At 41.9% G+C, this 26,353-nt stretch overlaps 1 protein-coding gene across 5 annotated transcripts in view; it reads right to left on the bottom strand.

The window, feature by feature from the left end:
* The window catches only part of oxsr1b (oxidative stress responsive kinase 1b), a 36,397-nt gene that overhangs the window by 3,303 nt on the left and 6,741 nt on the right, over positions 1-26,353 (bottom strand). For 3 of the 5 annotated variants that reach the window (XM_034572010.1, XM_034572011.1, XM_034572014.1), the window contains exons 2-18: positions 25,225-25,337; positions 19,811-19,919; positions 13,805-13,946; positions 7,626-7,681; positions 7,327-7,436; positions 6,883-6,984; positions 6,614-6,747; positions 5,914-5,962; positions 4,754-4,819; positions 4,541-4,663; positions 4,277-4,354; positions 2,227-2,262; positions 1,630-1,806; positions 1,366-1,421; positions 986-1,038; positions 703-771; positions 100-164 (exon numbers count right to left, since the gene is read on the bottom strand). In XM_034572010.1, coding sequence (XP_034427901.1) covers positions 100-164; positions 703-771; positions 986-1,038; positions 1,366-1,421; positions 1,630-1,806; positions 2,227-2,262; positions 4,277-4,354; positions 4,541-4,663; positions 4,754-4,819; positions 5,914-5,962; positions 6,614-6,747; positions 6,883-6,984; positions 7,327-7,436; positions 7,626-7,681; positions 13,805-13,946; positions 19,811-19,919; positions 25,225-25,337 — 1,538 coding nt within the window. The remainder of the gene's footprint in view (positions 1-99; positions 165-702; positions 772-985; positions 1,039-1,365; positions 1,422-1,629; positions 1,807-2,226; positions 2,263-4,276; positions 4,355-4,540; positions 4,664-4,753; positions 4,820-5,913; positions 5,963-6,613; positions 6,748-6,882; positions 6,985-7,326; positions 7,437-7,625; positions 7,682-13,804; positions 13,947-19,810; positions 19,920-25,224; positions 25,338-26,353) is intronic. The other 2 variants (XM_034572012.1, XM_034572013.1) reach the window with 2 other exon arrangements.

Genomic DNA, 26,353 nt, shown 5'->3' with positions numbered 1-26,353 from the left:
AAATAATAAATAATTCTTGCAGAAGTATCAATGATTTTCTAGAAACTACTTCAAACATTTTCAGCTTCAGTTGAAAATGGGACTTGAAAAGTTACTCACCAGCTTGAAAGTGACGTTTTTATTGGCTTGAGGCTCATCAACTATTTTCTGCAAATTTGCTGCAACTGAAATAGAAAAGATGTTTCAGTCAGATGGAAAAAAAAAACAAAAAAACATCTTGAACTTCAAAATATCTTGAATATGTGTACGTTTTCAGACATGAACTACGCAAAATATCTGGAAAATTGGGTCAGAAGTTTTTCCAGAGTTTTCCTTTATGTAGTGTCACGAAAAGCTCTTGAATTTCATCTTTCCAAGTGGACATCTTCATCTCTGTTCTTCCAGTTTTGCATCCGTCTTGAGTCAGAAACATATTCTCACTTGGGTTATTTTCAAGATATTTTACTAGGGGGCTGCGGCAGGAAAAGTTCCGGAAAATGGCTGCAGCAATCAACTTTGACATTTGCGTTCACACAGTCTTTCCAGAAGAATGCATTTAGTGCATGTCTGAAAGCAGCTGCAAGAACAAATCTGCTTGTACAAGTGGTTCATGCATGAGGTGCTGTATTACATGCATTGTGGACTTTTCAGACATAAAACAAAAAGACAGACTTTTAACCTTCAGGTGAATATTGGGAGAGAAATGTTTTTTGAATCACCGACCTATTACTAAGTCCCTCCCGTCCACCAGACCAGCTGACACTAGCTCCTGGGACACGCCGTCTGCTGTGTCTAAAAAGAGATTGAGTGATATATCAAATATTAACAAGTCAAAGAACAGTGAGGGACTGTGTTGCAACACCTGTTCTTCTCAGTGCTGATGAATATTGAAATAAAATGAATGTAGCTCTGTTTTTTTTAAGAAAAAAAAACTACTTGATGACAGGAACATACAAATGTCGGGTTTTCACTGATAAAAGTGGCCTGAACTAAAAAGTCCACCTACCTCTTCCTGGCATAAACTCAAAGCGGATGTCGTTTAGCTCCTTCTTTGAGTTTCTGAAGGGACGAAGGAAACAGACACCACATCAGAGGAGTTAACTTGATCAATCATTGACTCTTTCCATTGGAATCAAACTGCAATATTCATGTACCATTTGTATGTGAGTGTTTGTGCATGTAGTGCTGCATGCGTGTATGAATGAGTGTTTGAATGGGTCAATGTGACTGATATCGAAGAGTGTGTGAAATTTGGAGCAGCCTGATGGCCTTGGCCGAGGTATGCACTCTACATGGAGCCATTCTTGTTTAGCATATAAAGGAAAAATACAGAAGATTGAAGATCTCTACCTTAACTGATCTTTACGTGAGAATATATAAACATACCTTAACCTTAATACCAAACTAATGGGAGCCTTCGCATCCCCTGAAGCAGCTGGAGCCTGTTGAAACACATCAGAAAGAAACATACAAACATAAGCATAAGACAAAGTTGAATTAGAGGTTTGGTTTAATAATTAGCGCGTCTACAGGAGCAGAATAAGGAAGTAATTTAACTATAAAAGAAGTGGTTTAGTAATGATTGACATATTAGTAGCCTTAAACTAGAAGCAGATGAGGAAATCGTGCTTTGAGCGAGGTCAGACTGACCTGTGTGGGAGCGGCAGCAGCAGCAGCGCCTGGTGTGGGAGACGCAGCCTGGGCAGTGGATTGAGTGTTGACTGGTGTGGGCTGCAGTGGAACCTGGCCCGCAGCCTGAGGTAGTTCTGCCTGACCTGCGGCCGTCGGCTGGAGTTGATTACTTAAGGGCTCAGGAGTCTGGAAAACCTGAAGGAGACATTCCATCTGATCTTACTCATGTTTTTAAAATCCCTGTTCAAAAGATACAGACGACTAAACAGCTCAAAAGACAACTTGTTAATGGAGAGAAACATCTGTCCAATCATGAGTATTTAGTATAATAAATCCTTAATTTTTCTCCTGCTACCACTTTGTTTTACCATAATTGTAGTTGGAAGAAAATACACTCATGGGCCTTATGCTTATCATTTTAAAACACATTTCACACTTTGTAGTTAAAATCTTTAAATTCACTGTTCACATTTATTTGATTAATTTAAAAAAAAGAGAACTAATTTAGATGTCAGTTATTTTTCTAGAAGGTTTAAAGAATATGATCAAAACCGTATCAAACTGTGATCCCAGTGTTTCAGGTAGAACTGTAGAAGGAGTTTGTTGGACACTCACCTCTGAGTTCTGCGACCCCTCCTTCACTCTCGGTGACTGTTGAAAACAGAACAAACACTCAGAGAAGGATTTCACTGCGGTGCCTTCAGCAAAGCAAAAAACCGCACGCTTGGATGCAAAGAACACAGTTAAGCCAGAGAGGAGTGATAATCAGATTAAAGCGTTTACTCACTCGTTTACTTCCCTAATTTATCTGTCCATCACTCAGTTGAGCATTCAGTGATATCATTATAGTGGAGAACAGAGGGATGAAGCACTAATAGTACTTCAACTACCCTTCACTGACTGGTGCCGATATGGTCGGGCGATATGAGATGAAAGAAATATGCCAAACAGAAGACGTTGCTATTCACGGTAGCTATACCTTTAATATTTCTAGCTATAAAAGGTAATTTCCTAATAAACAGGCCTGATTACATGGGAATACTGGATTTATAGAGCTTTTGTACCAGTAACTACACAGTCATTTCTGTGCTTTTATGTTCTTATATAGTTAAAATTTTTCATTCTATTCTGTTATTATTCTATTCTTCCATGCCTGTATTTATTCTGTACTACAGCAGCCGTAATGCCCAGATTTACCCCATAAGAACAACCTTTCTTTATCGTATATCAATGGATAAGCCAAAAAACTAAGTAAAACTACCCAAAACAAACTAAAATCAAACTATATAGAGTAAAAACAAATCGAGATATAAGATTAGATCCATGTCTCCCACCTCTATGTGCTGCTAATTGAGTGGTAAACGAGTGAAGACATATCCTGGAGTTTTAGATTTGAAAAAGCCAAGAAGCAGAGTAAGTCAGAAGAAAGTCACACAGTTACAGAGTCAAACAGACAAAAGGTTTAAGTTCAAACCAGAGCAGTCACACAGAAGCCTCGCAGGCCCACATGAAGACAAACTGACTTGACTGAGAGGACGAGATGTGGCGTCCGAGCTGACGACTGAATAAGCCCATTGATTCAGACGTCATGTGACTGGTATTCACGCTGTTACTGAGGAAACAGTATTTGTCTTATCAGCACAGTCAATAGAGAATAAGTTGGTTATAATTTTGCATTAAATCATTGATGCTTCAATTATTCATTGAACATCTGCGGGACCTTATGTAGGAATTCAAAGTTCAGTTTGCCAACAAGTAGCTGGTAAAAAAGCAGCATGAAAGCAGCGGAGAGACTTTAAAATTTGAAATCACTTGATGGTGATTAGATCAAAAATAAAACAATCAAATGAATGATTGGTAATTTGACTTTTATTAATTAAAAGTGATTTTGTCAGTTTAAATAAAAAAAAGGTTTTAGAATGAGAAATTGAAATACAGATGGCGTCCAGGAAAGGTAACTCTCACTCTTTTTAGTTTTAGAAAAACGGTCAATGCAAATAATTAAAGTCCTCCAAATGTAAGCAAATTGTATAGATTAATTTAAAAGTGCAGTTAATGTATCTGTGACCTGTAAAGCATTTTTTCTTTTATATCCTATTCTTTCCAGTTAAACTAACCACAATCTCTGCTACTATTCACTGAAAACCACATATTGGCTTGTTTTCCATGTGACAGAATAGCTCACTGTTATAAAAAGACACCTACTGCCGAGACTAACTGGCTGCGATGAGGTCGACTTCCACTCGCATGTGATCTTCAGCATGGAGACATTTCTTTTCGGAACCTTTACTTTCCACAAACCTATTGCACAACTTAATCCGGTGATTTCTACAGTAGTTATCTTCTAAATGGGTTAGTGTTCAACCACAGTACTATTATCTGGAAGATAATAGCGCATCCCTACACAGTTCATTTTTAAGACGAGACTTAATAATCTGGTTTATAACGACTGTGAAGAAAAATGTTAATGTCTGACTATCTTGATCCAGTTTACAGATTTTTTTCCTCGCTCGTGTACAACCCTCGCTCTAACAACAAAGGTTATCTGCTCTCTTCTCCACCCTCCTCCCCGACTGCAGCCGTCACATGCCCCCTAGCTAACGTGCAGAGAGAGTCCTTCCTTGTTAGGGGAGAGCCATCTGTATTTATGAGACAAATGAACAACCCTGGACGAAGGCAGCTCGAGTGGGTAGGCGAAGCGCACTTGTCGCCTGGGGGCGCTAACAGGCTTCACCTGCTGCTCCTTGGCCATTGGACAGAACATACACACATACAGGGGGAGACTCAGTGGAGAGGCAATGGACAGACATGCACATGACAATTTCAAAAGAGAACAGCGATTAAAAGACAAGACATGTGGGGTGTGTATCAAAAGAGTTAATGTGTACATGTGAAGGAGAAAAACACAGAACTTGTAGGTTCATCTCACCCTTAAGGCAGCAACAGCAGCTTTGCCCTCTTCACTTTCTTCATCCAACTCGTCATCACTCCATTCCCATTCGCCGTCCTCCGTTTTATGCAGCCGGCCACTGGAACCTGGCACTCGACGAACCTGACACACACACAAAACTGTCTTAGTGGCAAGTAACTGAAAATTATAATATACTTTGATATAATGACATATTAGCATTTGCTGTCTTACCCTTTTTGACCTCTCAGTTATTGTGGGCGCCCTCTGAAGTAACTTCTCGTTTAAATACTCGTGGGTCTGACACAAGAGGCAAAGAAAAAAAGGCCGTCACTCCAAAATCATCTGTATCCGTTCATCTGTAGCATGATTAAGTCTTACTTTATACACGCAGTTAACACATATTGTGCTTCACTGACACCATACCCTCAATTTAAGGACTATATTCAAAATCTTTCCAATTAATTTTGAGGCATCACACAGCTTGACTCCACCGCCCACTGTATGAGTGAGTTCCTGACCCGGTCTCCCTCTGAGGATCAGGCCAGTAAATGTTTAAAAGCATTTTACTTGATTGTCTTTATTTTATGGATCATTCTGTGACAAATCATCACAATTCTGGGTCACAACATCAAAAATGTTAATTAAATTTGGCGTGTTGATAATTTGGTAATATAATAAACCGATTGAAACAAAATGGCATGTCTGCAGTCAAATTTTAACTGTAGTAATCACTCATCACTCTTACATTGGGGGATAGTATACTGTTTAGATAAGCAAGGTCTGCCCTCTGCTGGACATACAGAGTACTGGGGTTCCTGCCATTGACCAGGGTCATGAGCAGCAAACCAACCAGGTTGTGTTTGGGCCGTGTGACATGCTGAGGCAGCTCTCTAGTTGTTCCAGATGATAGGGCGCTGGGCCGGAGCCTGGAGTTAGACTGCTTATCCCCGCCTTTGTTAGAAACAGATCTGTGCAACCAATACTGAGAGGAACTCTGCAGTGACCTCAGGCAGATACACTGACAAATAAAAACCAAGTGAGAGGAAGCCTGACTCACACAAACAACTCCTCGGGGAGAGACACGTTATTGGTTTATTTTCAACTCTTGATGTGTTAAGCTTTTTTTGCTCCTTTTCCAACATTAAACCCCTCGTTCAATCATTTCCAAACCTCTGGAGCTAAAAGAAAACAACAAAAATCAACCTGTTGTCATTGAAGGGATTCACATTCATTTTAAACTGAGGCTAAACTCAGAGAATTTAGACACAATCACTTCTGCAGGCTCAGACATTTACTCATCAACCAGTTCGACCGGTGCCTGACACAGGGCCGATGCTGACTCACTGAGTAATTCATTCAGTCTCAGGTCCAGAGGGAGCACAAGCACCTACCTTCGCTTTCTGAAAGAATTTATGCTTCAACAGCTCTAAGGATGTTGGCCTGAAAAAAAGCAACAGAATAACAATGAATTAGTCCTGTTAATTTGACTGTCACAGCCTTTATACCCCCCGCTGATTGAAAAACTTGGGACATTACATTTAACAGAACTACTGAAGCGCGATGCAACAAGATGGCTCTCAGGACAATAAAAGCAATTATATGCTACTTTGCTCAACATGAATTAAGTTGTGTAAAACAGTTCTATTGCCTGTAAATTGAGTGTCAACAATTGCACCTATGACATGTTATTGAACTCTGTACATAATTAGAATACTGCAGATGAAGCAAAAACATTGATGCCTTGGATTAAATGTGTTTACTTAAAGACACTGTGTTAGATGAGACTTTGGCTACAGCCGTACTGATTTGTTCTCATTTTAAACACCGTTTTAATGACAAGGTGGAACTGTTACAGACAGTGTTTACAATGTTTTGCCTTCACCGCGGGTAGTCAAGTCATAATTGATAAGAACCAATCAGGAAGTGAATACAGATGACTGGGAAATTCTTTACAAACATCTTTAGTTTCCAAACTAAAACGGGGCGTGCTCGAAAACTCGGGAGTAGCATGGACAACATCTGTCACCAGTGATGTGTTTTAAAACTAAAACATTGTGCAGTGTGGATGTAACCTTTATCTACAATCTGCACCTTTTTTCTGGTTCTTTCTGTAGACACATCGAGATCATCTTCCTGAAGGATTTTCCATATTTCTTCACCATCTCCTTGTCTGTGATGCCGGTCTCCAGGGACGGAGGGTCATTCTGCAGCGTCAGCATCAACACCTGAAGATACCACAAACACGTTTGCTCAGACATCACAGGAGAACCCACTTTGAAAAGTGGTGTCCACATTTGTCCTGCATCATCAACCACATGTTTCTAGTAACGTTAGATTGTTCCACAGTTTTCTCTTCTCACCTTCATTGGCGGGTATTTGTGATAAGGTGCAGCGCCTGTGGCGAGCTCAATGGCTGTGATTCCAAAACTCCAAATATCTGCTTTGAAATCATAGCCCCTCACCTGCAGAAACAGAAATCACATTCAGCCTATAGAAATAATCTCTTTATCTTGTGGTAAGATAAATGTTAAATGATCTAAAACATGACATTTGTTCACAGAAAAGTTTGTATGTTTCATTCTTGCATTAAGACAGAAAATAAATAAGACCAGTTATATTAGAGTCTTATTGTGTCGATTGGGAGTGTTTTTTAAAACAATGTCAGTAAAAAAATTATAAATGAAAAATGACTGTGACCTCCATTAGCATTTAATCTTAATGTTTGTTTTGGGCTGCTTAGATAAAGTTGTGTTTTAACTTTGCGAGGTCTTTTATTTCTCGGTTTTCTGCTTAAGAGGACCGACCTGCTCCATGACCTCTGGCGCCATCCAGCATGGCGTTCCCACAAACGTCTTGCGCACTTTGTTGCGAGTGATGTCACCACCTGTGGCTAGAAAGGCACTAACGCCAAAGTCTGAAGAAAGGGGAAAGGAGAGGGTGAAAAAAATTAGATAAACACGCAAAGGACCCAAAGCAGTAAGTCAATAATAGTATTGTCAAAAGGGTTAATGTTCCTCCACAGATTGGGGCTCCTGTGCATAAAGTCAGCAGTTTAACAGGGTAAATGAGGTTGCAGCAGCAGTGCAGCCTTGTGGCTAAATACCTGCAATTTGCACCGAGCCATCGTCCCCGAGGAGAATGTTTCCAGCCTTAAGATCTCTGTAAAGACAAGAGAAGAATTTGCTCATGAGTGCCTCTCATACAGAGCTGTCAAAGAGAAAGTGATGAGGCATCTTGTGAAGTTTAAGTGGTAAAAAACATATAAGTAAAGGAAGAAGAAGGAGAAAGAAGAAAAAACTGTTCAGTCACTGATTCAATGCAAACTTGGGATCTTTTACTTGATTTGCTTACTAATGATGAAATCTTGAAAGAACATATGGGCTTCAAAGCTTCCATCTTTTTCGCAGAGTGGGCTTTTTGTAAAAGACTTAATTAATGGGGCGCACACACACACACACTCTCTCTGTTGTTAATCTGTTCAGCCTCCCCTGGTGGCGATAAACGGGTTCAACGGGGACAGTCGTCTGACTGCCTGTCTGCCACACAGAGCAAATATTGCCATCTCACCAGCCAGACAGAGTTGTCATAGCAACAGACTTTCAGAGATAAAGTCAAAAGGTTCAAATGAAAGGCAACGGCAGTCAGCTCTTCCTGCTGTCCAGCATTTCAGCAAGTTAATGTTAATGTCTTATTAAAAGAGGATAAACCAAAGAAGAAAGACATGTGCATAGATTTTAGAAGGATGTCATATCCAGCGATTCAAACTGCTGTCAATGGAGAGGTTGTAGGTACCTGGGTATTGTTATCCATAACAGTGTTGTGTGCAGTAAATTGATTACGCAGTTTATTCAAACTCAGTGGTAGAGTCTCTTTGTGTGGCTGCAAAACAAGTTTCCCCTCGGGGACAAAGCTGAAGTTGAATAATGTGAGAAAGACTTCAAGAGGGCAACGAACTCTGAAGAGAGACAAGACCTTCAACATTGTCAGCCACTACTCTGACCTAAACGTCTCAAATTCACAGTTTACCCAACGACAGATCATAAACCTGAATTGACTGTCAGACATGATTCAATATAGAGGCTATCTCAACAACTGAGCAGTGCACCTTGCTGCCAGATGGGGGCAGTGCAGTAAAAAACTTGCAGCTTTTAATGAAAGATAAATGGTGTTGGATCATCTCGGCAAAATAACTGGTCTCAATGAAAATGTAAGAATAGACTGGTCTTCGGAGCACTGGTTTGGAGATGAGACATCTCAGTTTCCAACAAACAAAGGCTCTCTTTACCATTTTATTGGACACATAATTTAATCCATGTAATACATCCACTTGTGCCAAACCCCAGATATGTGGGCTGCAAATGCTGCAGAGATAAATGTAGTGGTTTGAAAGATTCTGGTGCTACTGAGACAATAATTCAACTGAAGCACGTTTACAATGTGAAATGCAAGATGAAAGTTTCCCTGCATTTCAACTGCCTGGGTTCTTGGACACTCCCTGAGGACCCGGGTTTTGCAGCAAAAAAAGTAAAAGGGAGGGGGAGTTGGCACTTTGGCTCGAGCACCCCTTCTCCTGCAGCTACAAGCTGCAAGTACAATCTTTACAAGCAACCTACTCAAGATGCACAATGTGCCAAGGAGACTCAAGAGCTTGCAGGTCGTAGTTCAAATGTTTGTTTAAATGCTGGTGAATACTTGAGTGGAGAGGCCTCTTCTGCTGAGTGTTCCAGTAAAATACCCCATTGCCGACAGATCTTGTATAGAGAGGGACAGGGGGTGGGGAGTGGCAGTGATGGAGAAACGACCTGTGTAAACTTTAGACTCACCCGAACTAATGGAGGCCGCGAGGAAACGTTAACTGAACTTCTAACCGGAGTTGGTTTCAAACTATTTCACGGCATGTCGAGTAAGTTGTCGCGTATCAGCATTTTGTTAAAACTAATGACAAAATAGTTGAGTGTAAACTTTTGCATATAAAAGTGCAACAATTAACATTTCATATCATCTAAAAAAAAAAGGTAACTTGTCTGCATTGGGACGCTCCATTAACTATGTGTACATATCATCAGTGCCATATTTCACTGTGTTTGCTGTAATAATAATGTTAAAGTGCTCTTTTAAGCTGTAAACAGGAGCTTTTCGTGTTTATTTACATTCATTTAGATTAGGGAGGCTGTAGAGTGAACTCAGTGCACTGTTGCAGATTGATTCCTCCCCGCGACAAATCTATTGGTTGAAGAGTGAAGTACATTTTTAGTCGACCCAGATTTTCTATGGTTGACTGCAGCCCTATCAGTGTCTCGTCTAAGCTGTAGTTTAAATTATCAGCCCAGACAGAAAGAGCTGTCAGTGTGCTACATCTGGCAAAACTTTCACAACTGTCAGAGCAGGGACGATGCAGAGAACAGGAAAGGGAGGATGAAAAGCAGACATGACAGTCTTTGCTAGAGGATTTGAAAAACCGCCTTTAGAAACGTCTGCTGCCATGAAGAGGGTCTGTGCTCAGCGGCTCTCCGACTTGTCCCGCTGCCGCTTTGCTGCCCTCACATAACAGCTATAGGTGACATCAGGTCACAGTATCTCCCCCTTTCTTGCACTCACTTCTTCTTAATTAAGAACATGCTCGTCCTCTAAGGCGGATGTTAGCACATACAATAGGGATGATTTACGTCAAGTAATTTGAGAGGTTGCTTTTTAGGGATGAGAGGGGAGGTGCGGAGGAGACCACTTGAGGTTGAAAGGCATGTCTGGGAGTATCCCAAAATACTTTTCCGAGTTTACACAACCGCTGTCTCCATCTCAGAGGGTCCAGTTGTATTCAGGGTGTCGCACGGGTTAGAATATTCAGTATTTTAACGAGGTATTATGAGTTCAGACTGGGCCAATTACCCATTCGGGCCATATCACAAGTTCTGCTAACTTGTCATCTTGCTTCTTTAATGTTTCTTGGAAAAAGGAGAAGCCGTAGCAATGTATTCTGTTTCTATATCTGGAAACACACTCAAGAGTCGACCTATGCTACTTTAAGAGAGAAACATGTAGAGCTGTTTTGCTATCAAGAGACGATAAGAAGTTGTTAAATTAATAAATTACAGATTGACTTTGTGACATCACATCAACATTAGTTTCATCTGAATAATGAGCTCAAATCACGAAATCAGAGCCATGATATCCTGGTACTCACTGTCCATATATGGCCACGTATGACATCATCATCACTACAGTCATGCTTTCGTTCAGCTTGTTGAAATCCACAAATTAAAACTTATCCGCAAAAATAACATGAATAATAATTTAGGCCTGAATTATCAATTTAATTGATCCACTGCGATAACCAAGCACCCAGGAAGCTCCGTCATCCTCAAAGAGTGATCAAGGCGATCTGATTGCGTCCCTCCTGCATCGATTCAAGGACCATGGAGGCTATGGTTTATGGTTCACTGCAGCAGATTGTAACGCTCGGGGGGAAAAAAAGCTGCAGAGTGCAGACAGTCATTAACATTCACAGGAGAGGAAGAGGAGGAGGAGGAGGAGGAGGAGGAGGAGGAGGAGGAGGAGGGAGGAGGTGGTGACACAATGCACCATGCAAGTTCAAAGAAAAACTAGTGGAGAGAGACAAAAAGCCAACCTGCAGTTTAAGGCCCAACTCCTGCAAGTCACCCAGCCATATGGTACAATATTAGGAATGCTTGGAGATACAGGCTTATTTCTATTTGTTAAAGATCCTTAAAGCTTATCAAGAATGTTGCTACAGGAGGTGTATGCAACAAAAAATATTGAACCTTAAACGACACTTTATATTTATGGCCCACTGAAATGATAGTCGAGCAGTAGCCAGGTGGGAATAGCCAGGCAATGAAACTGTCGAGCAGATTTATCATCCTCATCTGGCGGCTCTCGCACCTTTCAGCTCCACCGGGTCACCTCATGTGACATCACATCCTGGTGCCAGGCTCACAATGCCCCTAACAGGGCCGTAAAAGAGGCTTTATGAGATGCCCTGTGGGTCCTGAGGGGATGAAATACCTCCTCCCTTTTAACCATACCCTTTTGACCACAGAAATATCGTTCCTCTGGTTCTATAGTTTGATTGCTTTTTCCATACCGCTGAACTGCACTCTCATGTTTTTCCAAATCATTTTTTTTATTTCTCATTTCTCTTTTTATTTTCTCATATTTTCAATCTTGCTTTAAGAGCCTCTCTGCTCCCTAAAGCCGCATAACTACAGCAATTACCTGATTATTGCTAAAACACAAACAAGTAATTTACCCTACGAGGACGCGAGGTTTCCGAAAATGAGGAAAAAGCTCGCCACAATTTAATGATCACTTTCCAGTAATTAACTCACAGACTAATTTTTCTAAGATTCAACCGACGAGGTATTTGTCTTTGGTCATATGTACGGTGTCTACCTGCTGCTTGAGTTAGAGAACAAGTGTCACCTCTGAGTCACCGATTTTCCACGTCGCTGTGAACGTGGAGGTGGAGCAGTTTACCGTCTTGTGGTAAATGTCTCTGCTCGAGCCTACAGTGCAAGGCCGCTACACTCTAATTGCTTTTCTGCCATCCTGGGCTGGATGGAGCATATCATGTGACACTCCCTCCCTCCCTCCGTCCTCGTGGACCTTCACCCACTTGACTCTCTCCATCACCCCTGCCCGGAGGCTCCTTCTCATATGATCCAGCTTACACCAGGAGGAACGCAGGGAACACATACATGTGTGTTTTTGCGTCAGCAGGCAGCTTTCATCTGACCATTGCCCCTCCGCTCTCAGTATGTCAACGGTTTTCAGTGCTCACATTTTTCTTTTCACTCAGTAACTGGGGATGGACAGAAGTGAGGAACCTTTAATAATTATTTTCTGTCCTTAAGGGCAAGGAGTTGAAGGCACGTTTAATTCAGCAACAACATTTTCCTCTCTCTGCCTCTGACTGATAACCCTGACAACATTATGCTGGAAGTGGATACTTGAATGCTGCAGCAGACCACAGTGGACTTCCCTTTTAATTAAGATAATGTCTTAAATAGTGTTAATGTCGATTCCACATATCGCTACCTCTACAGGTTAAAGCAGTTTTCTAATCAGCAGGTTGTTGAGATGATATCATGACTGATGACAATACATCCCTCATCCAGACCCATGGTTGGCGTCTTCAATCAGGCCTCTCTCCGTCTCTTGTTGGCATGCTACTGGGAAAGCTGCTCAGCAGTTAACCAAGCTGAAAGGCTATGCATTATTTAGACGAGTAGCCCGTCCGGGGCAGTGTGTGTGTGTTAGTGGGAGAAAAAAAAAGAAAAGGAGACGTATGAAAAAGTGAGTAATGAATATTAAATACAGAGGAGGTCGTGTGACAGCTTCTCCAGTCAGTGTGTTGACTGGGTTCATTGTAACGGAAGGACGGAGTACAGGGACTTAGCCAGGTCTTGAAAGGGCTTAGAGGAGAGCTTTCCGCATCACATTTCCTATGGCACGTAAATCTGCCATTGACACATTCCACTTATGCATAGACATAAAGTAGCTCTTAAAAATTATCAGCTCGGGATGTGGTATGTGTTACGTCTATTTAAAGACGTCTTGCAGCACTTTGATTTAAACTTGTTGATTAAAACACTGAGGGGTTTCGTCATATAACATCAACAGGAAATTTAAAAAATGTGTGGATAGTTAGATTTTTTCATTCTGTAGTGTTAAGCCATTAACATTTGTCGCAGCCCATGGTGAAGCATGCTGCCTCGTCTCCATACAGATACGCATTATACCCCTGAACTTTAGGAGTGAGAGTGACAGCGGGAAAATGCCACTTCACGGGTACAGTACGTCTGAGTTAATGAAGATTTCCAATCACTTCTATATATTGTATTTTGGATTAAACCATGCACTGAGACATGAAGTAATTTGCATAGGTTACTGACTAGGACAGAAGAAATAAGTGACGGAAAACAGAATGATACCAGATAATGATGAGTATTAAGTATCAATATTAATGAATCTGTATTTTAAAAACATTGAATAATTTTATTCCATTGACATATTAATGTCAATAACACTGTAATAACAAATGGACACAGTCTTCACTATTAAAAACGAATGTACTGAAGTTGGGAGACCAAAATATTAGCACAACTCTTGTTACACTAGTACCAGAGAGGAAACAGTCAGGGGTGGAGTTATGTATTTCTGCTCCATAAACACTCAGGTGAAGCCTGATGAAGCCTCTGTACTTAGCAGTGATGAAAAGTCAGTTGTATTTCAGCACCAGAGGAGGCCAACGAGCCTCTTTACCTGTGGATCTGTCCGTTCTTGTGTAGATACTCCAGTCCCTCCAGCACGTCTCTCAACACGGTGGCTATGCTGGCCTCGTCCACGACGCCCGTCTTGTGTTCGCCTCGCGAGATGATATGCTTGATCACGTCTAGCACGGAGCCTGGAAAACAGATAAAGCACAGCGGTTGACAAAAGGCTGGACTTAACTTCATTTGTCATTGTTGAAAATGACATTTATGATTGTGAACACAGAAACAGAGATTATCCAGCAGTCGGCTTCTTTGGGTAAATAAACGTTTTAAATCAAGATCTCACATTTCTGAGAAAGTCACCTCAGGCTGGCCAGTATAATTTGTTTAAGCCTCCTCTAAAACAAAACGCATTTATGAAAACACACTTCCTGGTGGATTGGCAGACATTCAGTCAAGATAATTTATGTGTAATCTTATATTGTTTAGATAAATTAGATCGTGGGTACACAACAGCTTCTTTCCAGATCCGGTCCAAGACCCAAGATTAATTTTACTGAGGGAAGAAAACATGATTAAGCTGCTTAACCCGAAACATCACCACAACCTTTCAATTTGGCCAGGCCAAAACAAACCAATGGTGCAGGGAGATAAATCACAACATTCATTACCACACATTCTTTAAAGGGGAAATCCATCCTGAAGAATTTGTGTTGTGCAATCAATGTTTTCAGAAAGTGGGGCCAGTATCTACCAACATAGACAAGTCTCTCATTGATTAAACAAGGGGAAAACATGATGTCATTGTAGGACATTTGGGCTCAGAGGATTTTTCTTTCAAGTTTTTTCATCCAAGTAAGTTTCATTTAGAACTGGTGCCCACAGCTGTTAATCAGATAATATGGCCAGTTAAAATCACCATGGCTACTGACAGAGTCATTTCATTTGTTGCCATCTACACAGCCGCTCTGGGATAGGACTCTCGATGACATCATTACAGTCTCTCTGCAGTCGAAGTCACAAACACAAACAGTTTTAGGTCATTATAAACTGTATGTGAAGCCTGTTGTAGCATGAATTTGCCTTCAGAGCTGTTTTAACAATGTAGAGATCTGCAGTACAGATAAGTGAGCAGGTTAAGATCTGAGTTTATAAGTCAAGCAGATGTCTCTGTCTTCATTTGCTGCAGGTAAACAGAGGAACTTGTTCAACTCTGTTAACTGACCTGGCTGCTGAGTGCCCCCCCCCCAAAAAAAGACAGGTCACCCTCAACCTGGCTCCTGCTGAATAAAGGAGCGCTAGGGACGAAAAGTCAAACTGCTGTCCGGGTACGATTTCCTTTGTGCGACTTCCAAAGAATAAAGAATCTCTCTCTGAAAAGAGGTTCAGTATTTGCATTCGACATGACAGAAAATTGGGCGACACTGGTGAATGGGGACAAAGCAGAGAAGCAAATAGAATGCCACTTGCCTGACAAGCTGTATTGTGCGACACACAAACATCACACTGCTACACTGTGTGTCTGTCCCTCCCTCTCTTGCTCACACACACACCCTCAGACACACACACACTGAGCAGCACTTGCAAACAAAAGCTGGAAATCGCCCTTTCAAGGCCCCGAAAACACCATCCGTGACACAACTCCGGGACTTAATTGATTGCCTTTTAGCAACTGTGCCGAGCGAGGGGTGCAAAGACATTTATTTGCTCCTTGACTTCAGGGTGTCCTCGCCTGCGGCACTCAGACAAGCGCTTGCTGCATTACCCAGAGAGGCTGACAATGTAGGGCCACCTGAGACCAGACCGTGTTGTTGCAGCGAGTCTTCGACACAGTGAGACAGAGAGGCGAGAGTAAGAAGGGAGTGAGGGAGGGACGATGGGTTCAACGGGTTCTTCGTGCAGTGACGGTGCACAGTAGAAAACGTGATTCAGCAGCGAGGAGAGGAGACGAACCCGTCCAACGAGGGGACAGACAAGGGAAGGCGGGAAAAGCCGACTAGATGTGTCTTGACTGTGAGAGATAGTGCATGTATATGTGAGCATGTGAATGAGTGAATAGGAAAGACGCAGGAGGAGAGTATAAGAAGAGCGCAGCCTCGGGTCTCTGATGTGACAGCTCTTTGTAGCTCATTGAGAAAAGGCAGCCGGTTTGGTTTTTATCCTCCTCGGTTCTCTCCACACCGTTCCCTCCTCTCTCTGCGTGCTTCTGCAGGGAGGAGAGGGATCGACAAGAAGTGACAGGTGACGAGGAGAGCGCTCACGGGAGGAGGGTTGGCAAATAGAGCCAAGTTCCAATTACAGCGGAGATGTAGTCCTAATGAGCCAATAAATGAAAATGTGATTAGAAGACTAAGTGTTAATGTGAGTGCAGTGGGTAATATGATGGTTCTGTTCTTGCTCACTCAACTGGTTATAAAAAGTTCTGATGATGTCTCTACACTAAGTATAAGGCTACCCATACCAGCTGGATAACTTAGCTTGGCTTAATGTCTGCTAGCCTGACTCTCAAAGATAATGAAAATCAGTCAATCAGCAGCTCTAAGTAGAGCCCAACTGATGTGGGATTTCAGGGGCCAACGCCCTTAAAAGAAAATGGCTAAGATGTTGCTACCAAAGGTTTAATATTTTACAATTGAAACAAACTTTATCATACGTATATTTATGGTAGGCAAATGATTTGCAGGCAAACTGTCCCCTTTCTAGTCTAAGGTAAGCTAACTAACTGTTGGCTCATCTGACATAACGTTGTGTTTGATGATTTCATATTTTATATTGTTCATGGTTTAGGAGTTTAGGTTAGAAATTTGTAATTTCTTAAATATTTATTTTTGATACGGAAGTTTAGGAAATTAATTGTTTTGTTTTATTGCTCATTCTGAAGAAATAAAGCTGCTCTTTTGTATTTTTTAACAAACTTTGTCATTGTGCTACTGCCTTCTTGGGACTGGGAAGACTGAGGGCCAAGTGCATGTTATGTCCTGGTTTCCCCAAGACCAGGGGGCATAACACAGATCATACAGATATGAGAGTTGTATCAATCTTCTCAACTTACTCGACACGTCTCCTTTAAGATGAGGGGGCACTGAGGGAAAAGGATCCTCAAGAGTTCGCGCACACACACACTCAAAACACACACACAAACACCCGCAGCATGGTGCAGACTTTGGAGGATCACTAAATGTCAACCTTGTCAGCCCCATTCAAATTCTTCTGATTGAACTCTTCATGGCTAATTAGGTTGTTTCATCGTGCTGACACTGATTGACAGGTTAACAATCCCAAAGTTCACTTTGGATAGGAAAGACTACAGCGTCCGAGTCAAATGACACCTGTTGGGCTGGTTTGAGCGGTGCTAGTCTGAGCCCCCAGGGGGAAACTAGATACAAATCATGGAGAATACATTAATACTCAACTGTATTGTGCTGGAGAGCGTGCAAGTACCAACGGTTTCAGTTATGTGTACGATTAGGCAAACTTTTCTTTCTCAAGATTTCTCATTAAAACGGTCATGGGTGCAAGAGCCAGGAATTTGAACATAACTGTGCTTCATCCAGCAACCTCACCTTTAAAGTCTTTCCACTCTCGTGGTCAGAGCAGGAGGTTTGAGAGTGAGGGAGAGGATCAGAGAGCAAAGTGGGGAGCGGGGAGGAGGGGGAAGTGAGTGAAGGTGACGAGAGCTGGTGCCAACTGTGCTAAAGGACGAAGGGGAATGCCAAGCAAAGTTGGAGGGGTGAGAGGGAGGGTGGGGCAGGGGAGTGGCGGTGACGAGTCATTGGTGGTGCAGGAAGAGAGGATTGTTGTCTCGACCAGAGGGAAGAGTCTATCAAACAAATCTTAACGAGTTACATACTTTACTACAGGGAGAAAACATTATATTACAGAAGTGAACAAAGGTAATTTTGCTCTATTAACCTTGAGTCACTATAAACGCTTCCTGTCAGCATTTTGTCAAAAGCTGAGGGCCACATCATGATGTGACAAATCAACTGGCTCCAAACTTGTCTTTTTATAATGTAAAAGCCAGTGGCATTCGATTGAGCTCTGCAGCAGAGATTTTAGGGCCGTGCATGCATCTCCTGGGAACACATTCCTCTGCTTGCTTTGGCATGACTCATTCACTGCCTCTTGGTTTCACTAGAGGTCTTTTAGGCGGTGACAGGTTATGCAGTGCTCTGATAAATCAGTTGTTCACAGGTCACATTCAGAACGGGAATTTCCTGAAAAGCCCTGTGCTTAAAGCGTACGTAGCTCAGAACTCAGCTCGACAGGTTTGGCCTTGACTGGATTTGCCAGAGAGAGAAAGATGACAAATTTTTGAATCATACTTATCTGGGGGAAAAACATAAAACAAAGAAAAAGAAACGCTGTACTAAGAAGTGGACTATGTGCTACCCAAGATGCACTACTTGACTCACAATCATTTGCAAACGAGGCTCCATCCATTTATAATTTTCTTCAAGGTTCGATCATGGAGGCACCAAGTTAGGAGAAGGAGGAGGAGACTAATTTCCACCACTTGTATACGCAATCTTATTCATTTGGCCATTACCCAAAGTGATGAGGACGATCGGTGAGATGTCGATAACGAACGTAAATCAAAAGCTTTACCTTCCGGCTCATCTACCGCTATCTATAAAGTCTTGGATAGGTCAAAATTAAATGCATCCGGTGCAAAAATAATGCTATATGTGATGCAACATAAGTACTGTGTAGTAACATTCTTCTCCATTAGGAAAGAAAGTGGTAGAAATGTACTCTACTCTAAAGTCGGCACTTAAAACCGATCAATACATTAACATGTCAGGGCTCCGTCACATTAACTGTCGAGCTGTAATCGGTCTTTCGAAAGCAGAAGTGTGGAGGATTTCTTACACTTCATCGAACCAGAAGAGCAGACTGAAGCTTCTTCAGGCCTGGTACACTCTGTCCTGCGGAGTGATGGTCTATAAACCTGACCTCATTTGAGCTCCATCTCCATGGTAGACGTCACCGTGGCAATCATTTAATTAGTCCACACAATAAAACTCAACATCAAGTCCCTCTGTTACCCTCGGGTAAGGGGGACAAGAGAGGCCATCTTGAGTTGTGTTTGCTCCTGCTGTGACACTGGCCGCCTGCTCAAGCGTCACTAGGCGGGCACTGTGCCCTGAGCCCAGCTGCAAGGCGGCTGCCAAGCAGCTCATGTCCAGTGTATCGGGGGGAGCCAGGCATGCCACCTGGGCACTATCCGTTACAGTGGGACGCTGTTTACACAGAGGCCCTGAGAGGAATCAGTGAGGGTAAAATCCAAACAGTAAATGTCAAGTGTGTGGATGTATCTCTGTACACTTGTTCTTGTATAATTAAGTGTGTGGAACTGAAAGCAGGATGGTCAGGAGATGGATGATTTTCTGCCTCTCTGTAAACAAATGACCATTAGTCTCATAAAGATGTCTTTTTTTATGAGTTAGAGGAGCCCGCTGCTTCTTGCTTTATCTACATATCGTTTGTTTCGATGCAGAACTACAAATATCATTTACTGTAGCTTGATAATGCATTTTAATATCATACTGTGCAATTAAATCAAACAATAGAATCAGAATCAGATGCACTCGTTGCATTTTTGAGGTCTCTCTCTCTCCATGGTGGCCTCCTCTTGTTCGTGCTCCTCTCACTAGTTAATTGCAGCGCTACCAGATGGATGCCATGATGCCAGCCTGCGGGCTGTTATTACCTCTGCCCTGTCATTAGCTCCTGCACAGTACTAAGTTAAAGCCCGGAAAGAGCTGCAGCTCACACAGGACACAGTGAGGATCAGTGCTGTTGTATTCCCTACAATCACACTTAACATCACCGACAGCAAGCAGCACCTCCCACTGCCCCTCTCCTATCACGAGGGGCCCTGCCAAAAAATCTGTCCCCCATGATATGACCTAGAAATACAGGATACTCCAAATCAAATCATACTCCACGTGATCGGTCCAGGATCAAGATATTCAGACTGATTGGTTAAAGATCAGTGCAGTGTATTAATAGGAACAAGACAACCTTTATATAATATAAAGTATGCACTTACCACCACTGAGCAGCTTCATGACCAGCCACAGTTCATCCTTTACCACAAACGAGGTGTAGTAAGACACGATGTTGGGGTGGTGGCACTGGCTCATGGCCTGAATCTCTTTCTGTTAGAGGAGAGAGCATGAAAGACACTTAGTCAGAATAGTACAAAGAACTGAGATGACAGACATGCTGTATTTGTCATTGAACTGATAAAACCTTCTAATTTAATGGAAATGCGTTGAGGTTTCAAATCCCAGCCAATCCATTTTTATTAACCACTTTTATTATCCATTAGCCTCTGAAGCAGCACAAACATCCATGTTTTGAGCTGTTAAAAAGCTTACCAGCAATGACATGAGCCATGAAACGCACAATACAAATTTTTAATCAAGACAGACAGTGCCTACTAGCTATTCTCATTAGTCTCACAGAAAGGTAAAATAAAGCTTGGAGAATAGAAACTGAATGCAGTTACAACAAATAACAATAAAAATGTGTTTTATGTTGCCACTATTTTTGAAATTTTGTGAGATACTTAAGATCTTAATGACGTCAGTAGTCCGAAATGAAATAGACCAATATAGTGCATGTCTAGTACGCAGAAAACAGCGAGTACCCTTTATAAAGTTGTAAAATACCGTGTGTGTGTGTGTGTGTGCGCGCGCGCGCGCGGCGAGCAGGGGAGCTGAGGTAATGCTGGCACAGTAGTCTAATGCATCAATTCAACACCGTCACAGTCATTTGAGGACAGACAAGCTTCCTGAGAAAAAGAAAATCTAGCTGCCTTCGGGAATGGAACCACAGATTCTCAGATGTTTTCCTTTTGTTTCTGCACTTAAATATTTGACAAATAACGGAACTTGTTACTACAGCGACATTTGAAAGCACAGCATCTCCGTACTTGTTAAGAAAATCCGTCATATAGCTGCTAAAGACCGAAATGAGACTGAAGACATAAGATATTCACACATATACATTTATCGAAATCTTTCCGCAAAAAAATATATATATATTGCGAATATTATGTGAAGATGATCCCCCGTCAGTCTCTGTATTGGATGCACAGTGTTGCAGGGTGATTAAATTGATATTGACCCTCTCGTCCGTTTGTGGGTTTCACCACAAGTAAGCATCATATTCCCCCAAATTTCTACGTGTTATTCAATACATCCACTGACAGTGTTCCACCATGGCAGGTGCACCACAAGCCTGTCAACTGAGAAACCTCAACACTCGAGTGGAAAACATTTGTTAAAGACATCGATCAATAGATGCTTGTGGGTCAAACAGTGAGCAACCGAAGCCTGATGTCCCATCAGCATAAACGCTTAGCTGACACAAAGTGCATTAGCAGCAGTGTGAATAAGCTGCAAAGTCATCACTATGGAGCGCACGGCTTTCAGAGCACGTCTCAGCCAAGAAAGGCTTGAGGAGGCAGGTGACATCAAGATGCCAGTAAAAAGCAGTTGACACAATAAGGGTGGGTGCAGGCGGTGAATGAAACAAACTCATCAGACCATGATGGGCACAGACATGTTTGAATGAAGACAAATCTAAAGAGGAGAATCGTATTGTGCAGAGTGTGAGTCAGAGGACAAGGTTGTACTGCTCACAGTCCAACAGGTGAGCCCAAATGCCACGCTGCTGTTTTTTAATCATTAAGCAGCCTAATAACTTCCAGTCTGTCGGGCCAGACGGCGAGCCCTGTGGGTTGTCTCCCCTATCATTCTTTCTCTGGATACTACAGGCCGAGGGAGAACAATAATGATACAGCCTGTTGGCTGCTAACTGGCTTCAGTGGAGCCTAAAACCCCCTCCTCTCGCTCCCGCTCTGTTCTCAGCACAGTGGAAGAGGCAGGTCACCACAGCTCTGTGGGCCAGGGTAACCCCAGAAAAGAAAAACAATGGGATAACAGGGAGGATATCGTGCTCCGGCAGTTGGCAGGTTTTCACATCTTTTCCAGCAGACAATGTGAGACTCAGAGAGACTCTTTGTTGTGGGGATTAGGTCACTGTAAACCTATGCTCCAGCAAAGAAACCCTCTCATTCGTATTGATTCTATCTGTGTAACCTTTCACTTTTGATGAAATGTTGCTTTGAGAAAATATTTTTGCAGGACATGTCAATGCTGAGTGAAAAACAAAAGATGTTTCAAGTATGTGTGCATGACAACACTCGTTCTGTAAAGGCTGTAAATCAGACTCATTCCGGTAAAGGGAGCATCATGCATGTACTCCCTTTTGCTTCTCCTGCATGAGCTTCTGACTCAGGCATGTGACACAGATATGTAAAATACTTCCTCAGTCTTAACATCAGTTGTAATGCATAGTGATCTTTATCTAGAGAGAAAGCTCATCCAACCAGTCCATGAAACTTAGTGAAGTGAAAAGGACACAGACACAGGACACTTTTCACCAGACTTCCTACAGTCTGGTGAAAAGTATCAGTACTTAACCTCACTGACAAGTTTATATATGTTAGTGCCAAATATATTAAAAAGTGCCATTTAAATGTTTCAGGGTGCGACCTGATGTGATGCATCTGCTTATTTCGTCTGACAAAATGTCAAAGAAACCAAATGTGCTTACATCTATACTGAAAGCATCAAATGAAGAATTAAACCCAAACTGACAGTGTAAATTAACACCTGAACAAACATAAGTGCGTTACCTAAGATGACAGAAACCATCTTTAAGAAAAATGTATTCAATCCATCCACTAACATGGAGGAGGCAGGATTTTTAACCTATTCTGCCTACAGCCAGCCACCAGGTCATGTCGTCAATATTTAAATACAGTCGATGCCACAAAAAAAATCTCTCTGCCACCAAACACAAAACCAACTGCAGCACAAAAAAACTAATCTGCATACAAGGTAACCTGTGTAGAACATTATTGTCAAAAGCACTGTGATAATGACCATCTGTGCTACAGGAGCTGCATAGTATTTGCATAGTATATTTTGAGATAGCTGTAAGCCATCTGCTAGAGGAGATTTCAGAATGAAGAACTACGTATTGTCAGTTTATTAGTTATAAACTGACGAGAGATATCTTTTAAGTCACAAGTAAATTATTTATTTTTGTCAAAATGTCAACGTTTAAGTCATTATATGAACAGTTTTACAATACGTGTCAAAAAGTCACAGCCTTTGGCAGAAGTTGCATTAAGTGAAAATATGGCTTTGCTCCATATTCTTTTTGGATCACCAGCAGGAGGACAGCCGGCCAATTATTCAAATAAATAACATCAGACCATCAGACCGCCCGTGCATTCCCTCCATCCACACATCTAATAAAACTGTTTTTCACTCCCTAATGGAAATCACATTGGTTTATTGAGTCAGCAAACTTTGACGGATTTCTCCCCGTCGTGACAACTCAAATTCCCGTTTTTACAGAGACCTCAGTAAAGTCATTCAACTGTGACATGAGTAATGTCACTGTGGCTCATTTCATAAAAAGAACTGAAACTGATTGCATATCTTGCGATGGGTCTATAAATTTACAGTGACACAAGCAGAATCAAAGCTGTGCTCTAAATCATTTGACTCTGTTAAGCCTATAAGACTTAGTTACAGGTTCTCCAGGAAATAGACCAGACCCTGCCAGTTGCATTTTTCTCTATTGGGCCTGATCTCCTCAGTATTCGGAAAGTCTGAGGACCTTGAAACTGAGCAAAAGAAAAAATAAATAAATGACCTATTGTCACGAAATGAATACAGTGCTGGGTCACAAACTGGTGCCACAGGATCACACTGATGGCAGAGACACAGAGAAGCCACTATAGAAGCAATGTTACGTCACTATCAGTTACTCAGAGCCTCACACACACACGCTCACTATGACCCAATGTCACCGCAGCATGTGCGCACACACGCACACACGCACAAAACTACAGAAGAAAAGAGAAGCTGCCGATCTGCAGTTGATGGGGAAACTTACTAAAGGATGATCTTAATGCTGAGGACACATACATACACCTCTGAATCACTTTCTGTGCCACAAAATAACATTTCACCAAAGACATTTTTTACATGAACACCATGTATCTTAAAATGGATTAATACTGTGTACCAGACATTACGAAACAGAAATACAATCATAAGCAATAGCTGTGACACTTTTGTAATTACACAAGAGACAAACTTCGCTGCACTCAAATTGTAAACAAACCTCCTCATCGTCTAATCTAGTTTGAGTCACTCGAAAGAAGCTGTCCATCAAACTGTTGTGCCCGCAATAACTACAACACACCCCCTACACACGGAGACATGACAGATTACTGCTTTCTGACACGAAAGAATTTCACAGGTCAAGTTAAAGACATGCAGGCTTCTTTGAAATCTTGTGACATTCTCCTTTAAAGCTGCTTCTTTGGAGAAGCAATCTGGGTTCAATTTAATGCTTCCACGCCATTTAACTGGGTATTCAGCAAGCTGTGGAATTGGTTTGAGAGGGTGAGGGGGGGTGCACAGGCAGGAAATCCGACCTCACTGTATTCCATGTGACCGTCTGCTCTGAGAATCCGGGAGTAACATTCCCCTGATTCATCCTCCAAAAGCCGTGGGGAGGGGTTCCTCCCCGGTTTAGTATTGCCAGTGAGTAGTGAGAAACCTGACAGTAATCTCTAGCCATGATCTTCCATGCACACATATAGGCTGAAACAATATTTATTTCAAAGATTTTTGGATGAGATCTCTGGGAGATGACTGGAAAAGTCATAAATCAAGCTTCTGGTCAAAGTTAATAACAAGTTCTTTCTCTGTGTCAGACCAGTATGAAGTAACACAATGGTAAGTAACAGCTAGAGCTTTAACTGGATTTTGACTGAGCCAGGTAATGTGACATCTTTCTTTACGCATTTATACTATAAAAACCTAAAAGCAACAAGAAACAAAGAAGGGTTGACAAATACATATCGTATGTGAGAAACAGTGCCGTCTACAAAGCCAGAACACGAGTCACAAACGAGCACATGATCATCTGTGTGCAGGGGGAGCTTGATATAATCCTTCCAGCTCTCGAGCAAAAATCGTAAAAAACACATCATACAGTAAATGATGTGCTGAGCTGCAGCGCAAGATTGCATTGAGGGCATAAAGACACCATACAGCCCAGAGGAAGATGTCCCACTGTGGTCTAATAGTTTCCTGGCAGTAGCCTTCCTTCAAAGAACAACCAGAATAGTGTTTGAAGTGACAGGGACGGTTGGAGGAGGGCTCGAAACTAGTAACCAGTAATGAAAAGCAGAGGTGGAAATGACTCCATCCACACTCTCAGCCCACGGAGACAAAGCCCTAAATGAAATATCATGCTGTTACCCACTAGCTCCCTTTCATCAAACAGGAGAAGTAACAAGGTCACAAAAATACTTCTGTATTGCCTGTTACACAAATAGTTGGTTTACTTTGTTGTGAGTCTTACCAGGAGTTCATCCATGCTGGTCTGGCACTTCTCGAGGTTGATACGTTTGATGGCCACCTTCTCTTTGCGTGGTAAACAGTAGGCTGCTTGGACCACCGCTGTGGCTCCACTCCCTAAAACAGACAAACAACATAATATCACATTAATTATCATTCAATTTAATAATGTTATTCTGCTTTCAGAGATGCACTAAGCTACGGTCATTCTCCTGAAATAATCCAGAGGGTTCGTATGCGGGAAAGCAAATGTGCGTTTTCCCTGCAAGCCTCTGGAGAATGAGTCCGTGAGAGAATACAGCAGGAAATGTCTGGAAAATTCTCCGCGAGCGAGTGGGCGCGTTGACAAAACTGTAACAGAACTACAATAATATCTCAGGATGAAAATGAAATCCCTTACACGTAGAAGACGGCGACATAGATGTTAACTCAGAGAGACGACGAGACTCGAGAGCTTTCGGGGGAAATTCCAGAAATGTTTTTGTTGTTGTGAACACGTCTGACCCGGAAAATCTCCTGCTGTGTTCTTCATACGTGAAAGGCAAACTCTGGAAAATAACCAAAACCAATTGTTTGGGTATTATCCAGAGTTTGTCTGAAAACAGCTTTAGTCATCTCACGACATGCAAAACTTGTTTGCCATTGAAAAACCCAACTTTGGCACATTGAACTCATTCATTTCACGCTTGATTCTCATCCTCGTCCTTCTTTCAGTCATACGTCCATTCCTTGACCCTTATCTTCACCAAAAAATCATGGCTACTGCAGCATCATAAATCAAGTTTTTATCCATTACCTGGAAATACTGGCTGATGGCACAGGTCTGGTCGATGACTCTGCTAAACTGGATGACGCCCCAACGCTTGGGACCGCACATCACTTAGAAATGTCCCCTATTTTGGATCTCATATCTTTGGCAGAACTGAATAGTGTTACTGTTCAATTATTTTCCTAATGTGCATTTTATGAACTTTTGAATACCTGGAAGCTGTAAATCAGCCTCATTTTCCATGTTTTTAAGACTTAAGAGTTGAGCAGCAACAGTTGGAAGTCAAAGCTAGTTTAAACCACCACAACTAAAATTTTGATTTACTAGCAAACGAACACTCTGATTAAGCCTAACAGCTTCGGGT

Source organism: Hippoglossus hippoglossus, chromosome 20 (genome assembly GCF_009819705.1).
Source record: "Hippoglossus hippoglossus isolate fHipHip1 chromosome 20, fHipHip1.pri, whole genome shotgun sequence".
In the NCBI taxonomy this organism is placed as follows: Eukaryota; Metazoa; Chordata; class Actinopteri; order Pleuronectiformes; family Pleuronectidae; genus Hippoglossus; species Hippoglossus hippoglossus.
This window is presented reverse-complemented; position numbering and strand designations above follow the sequence as displayed.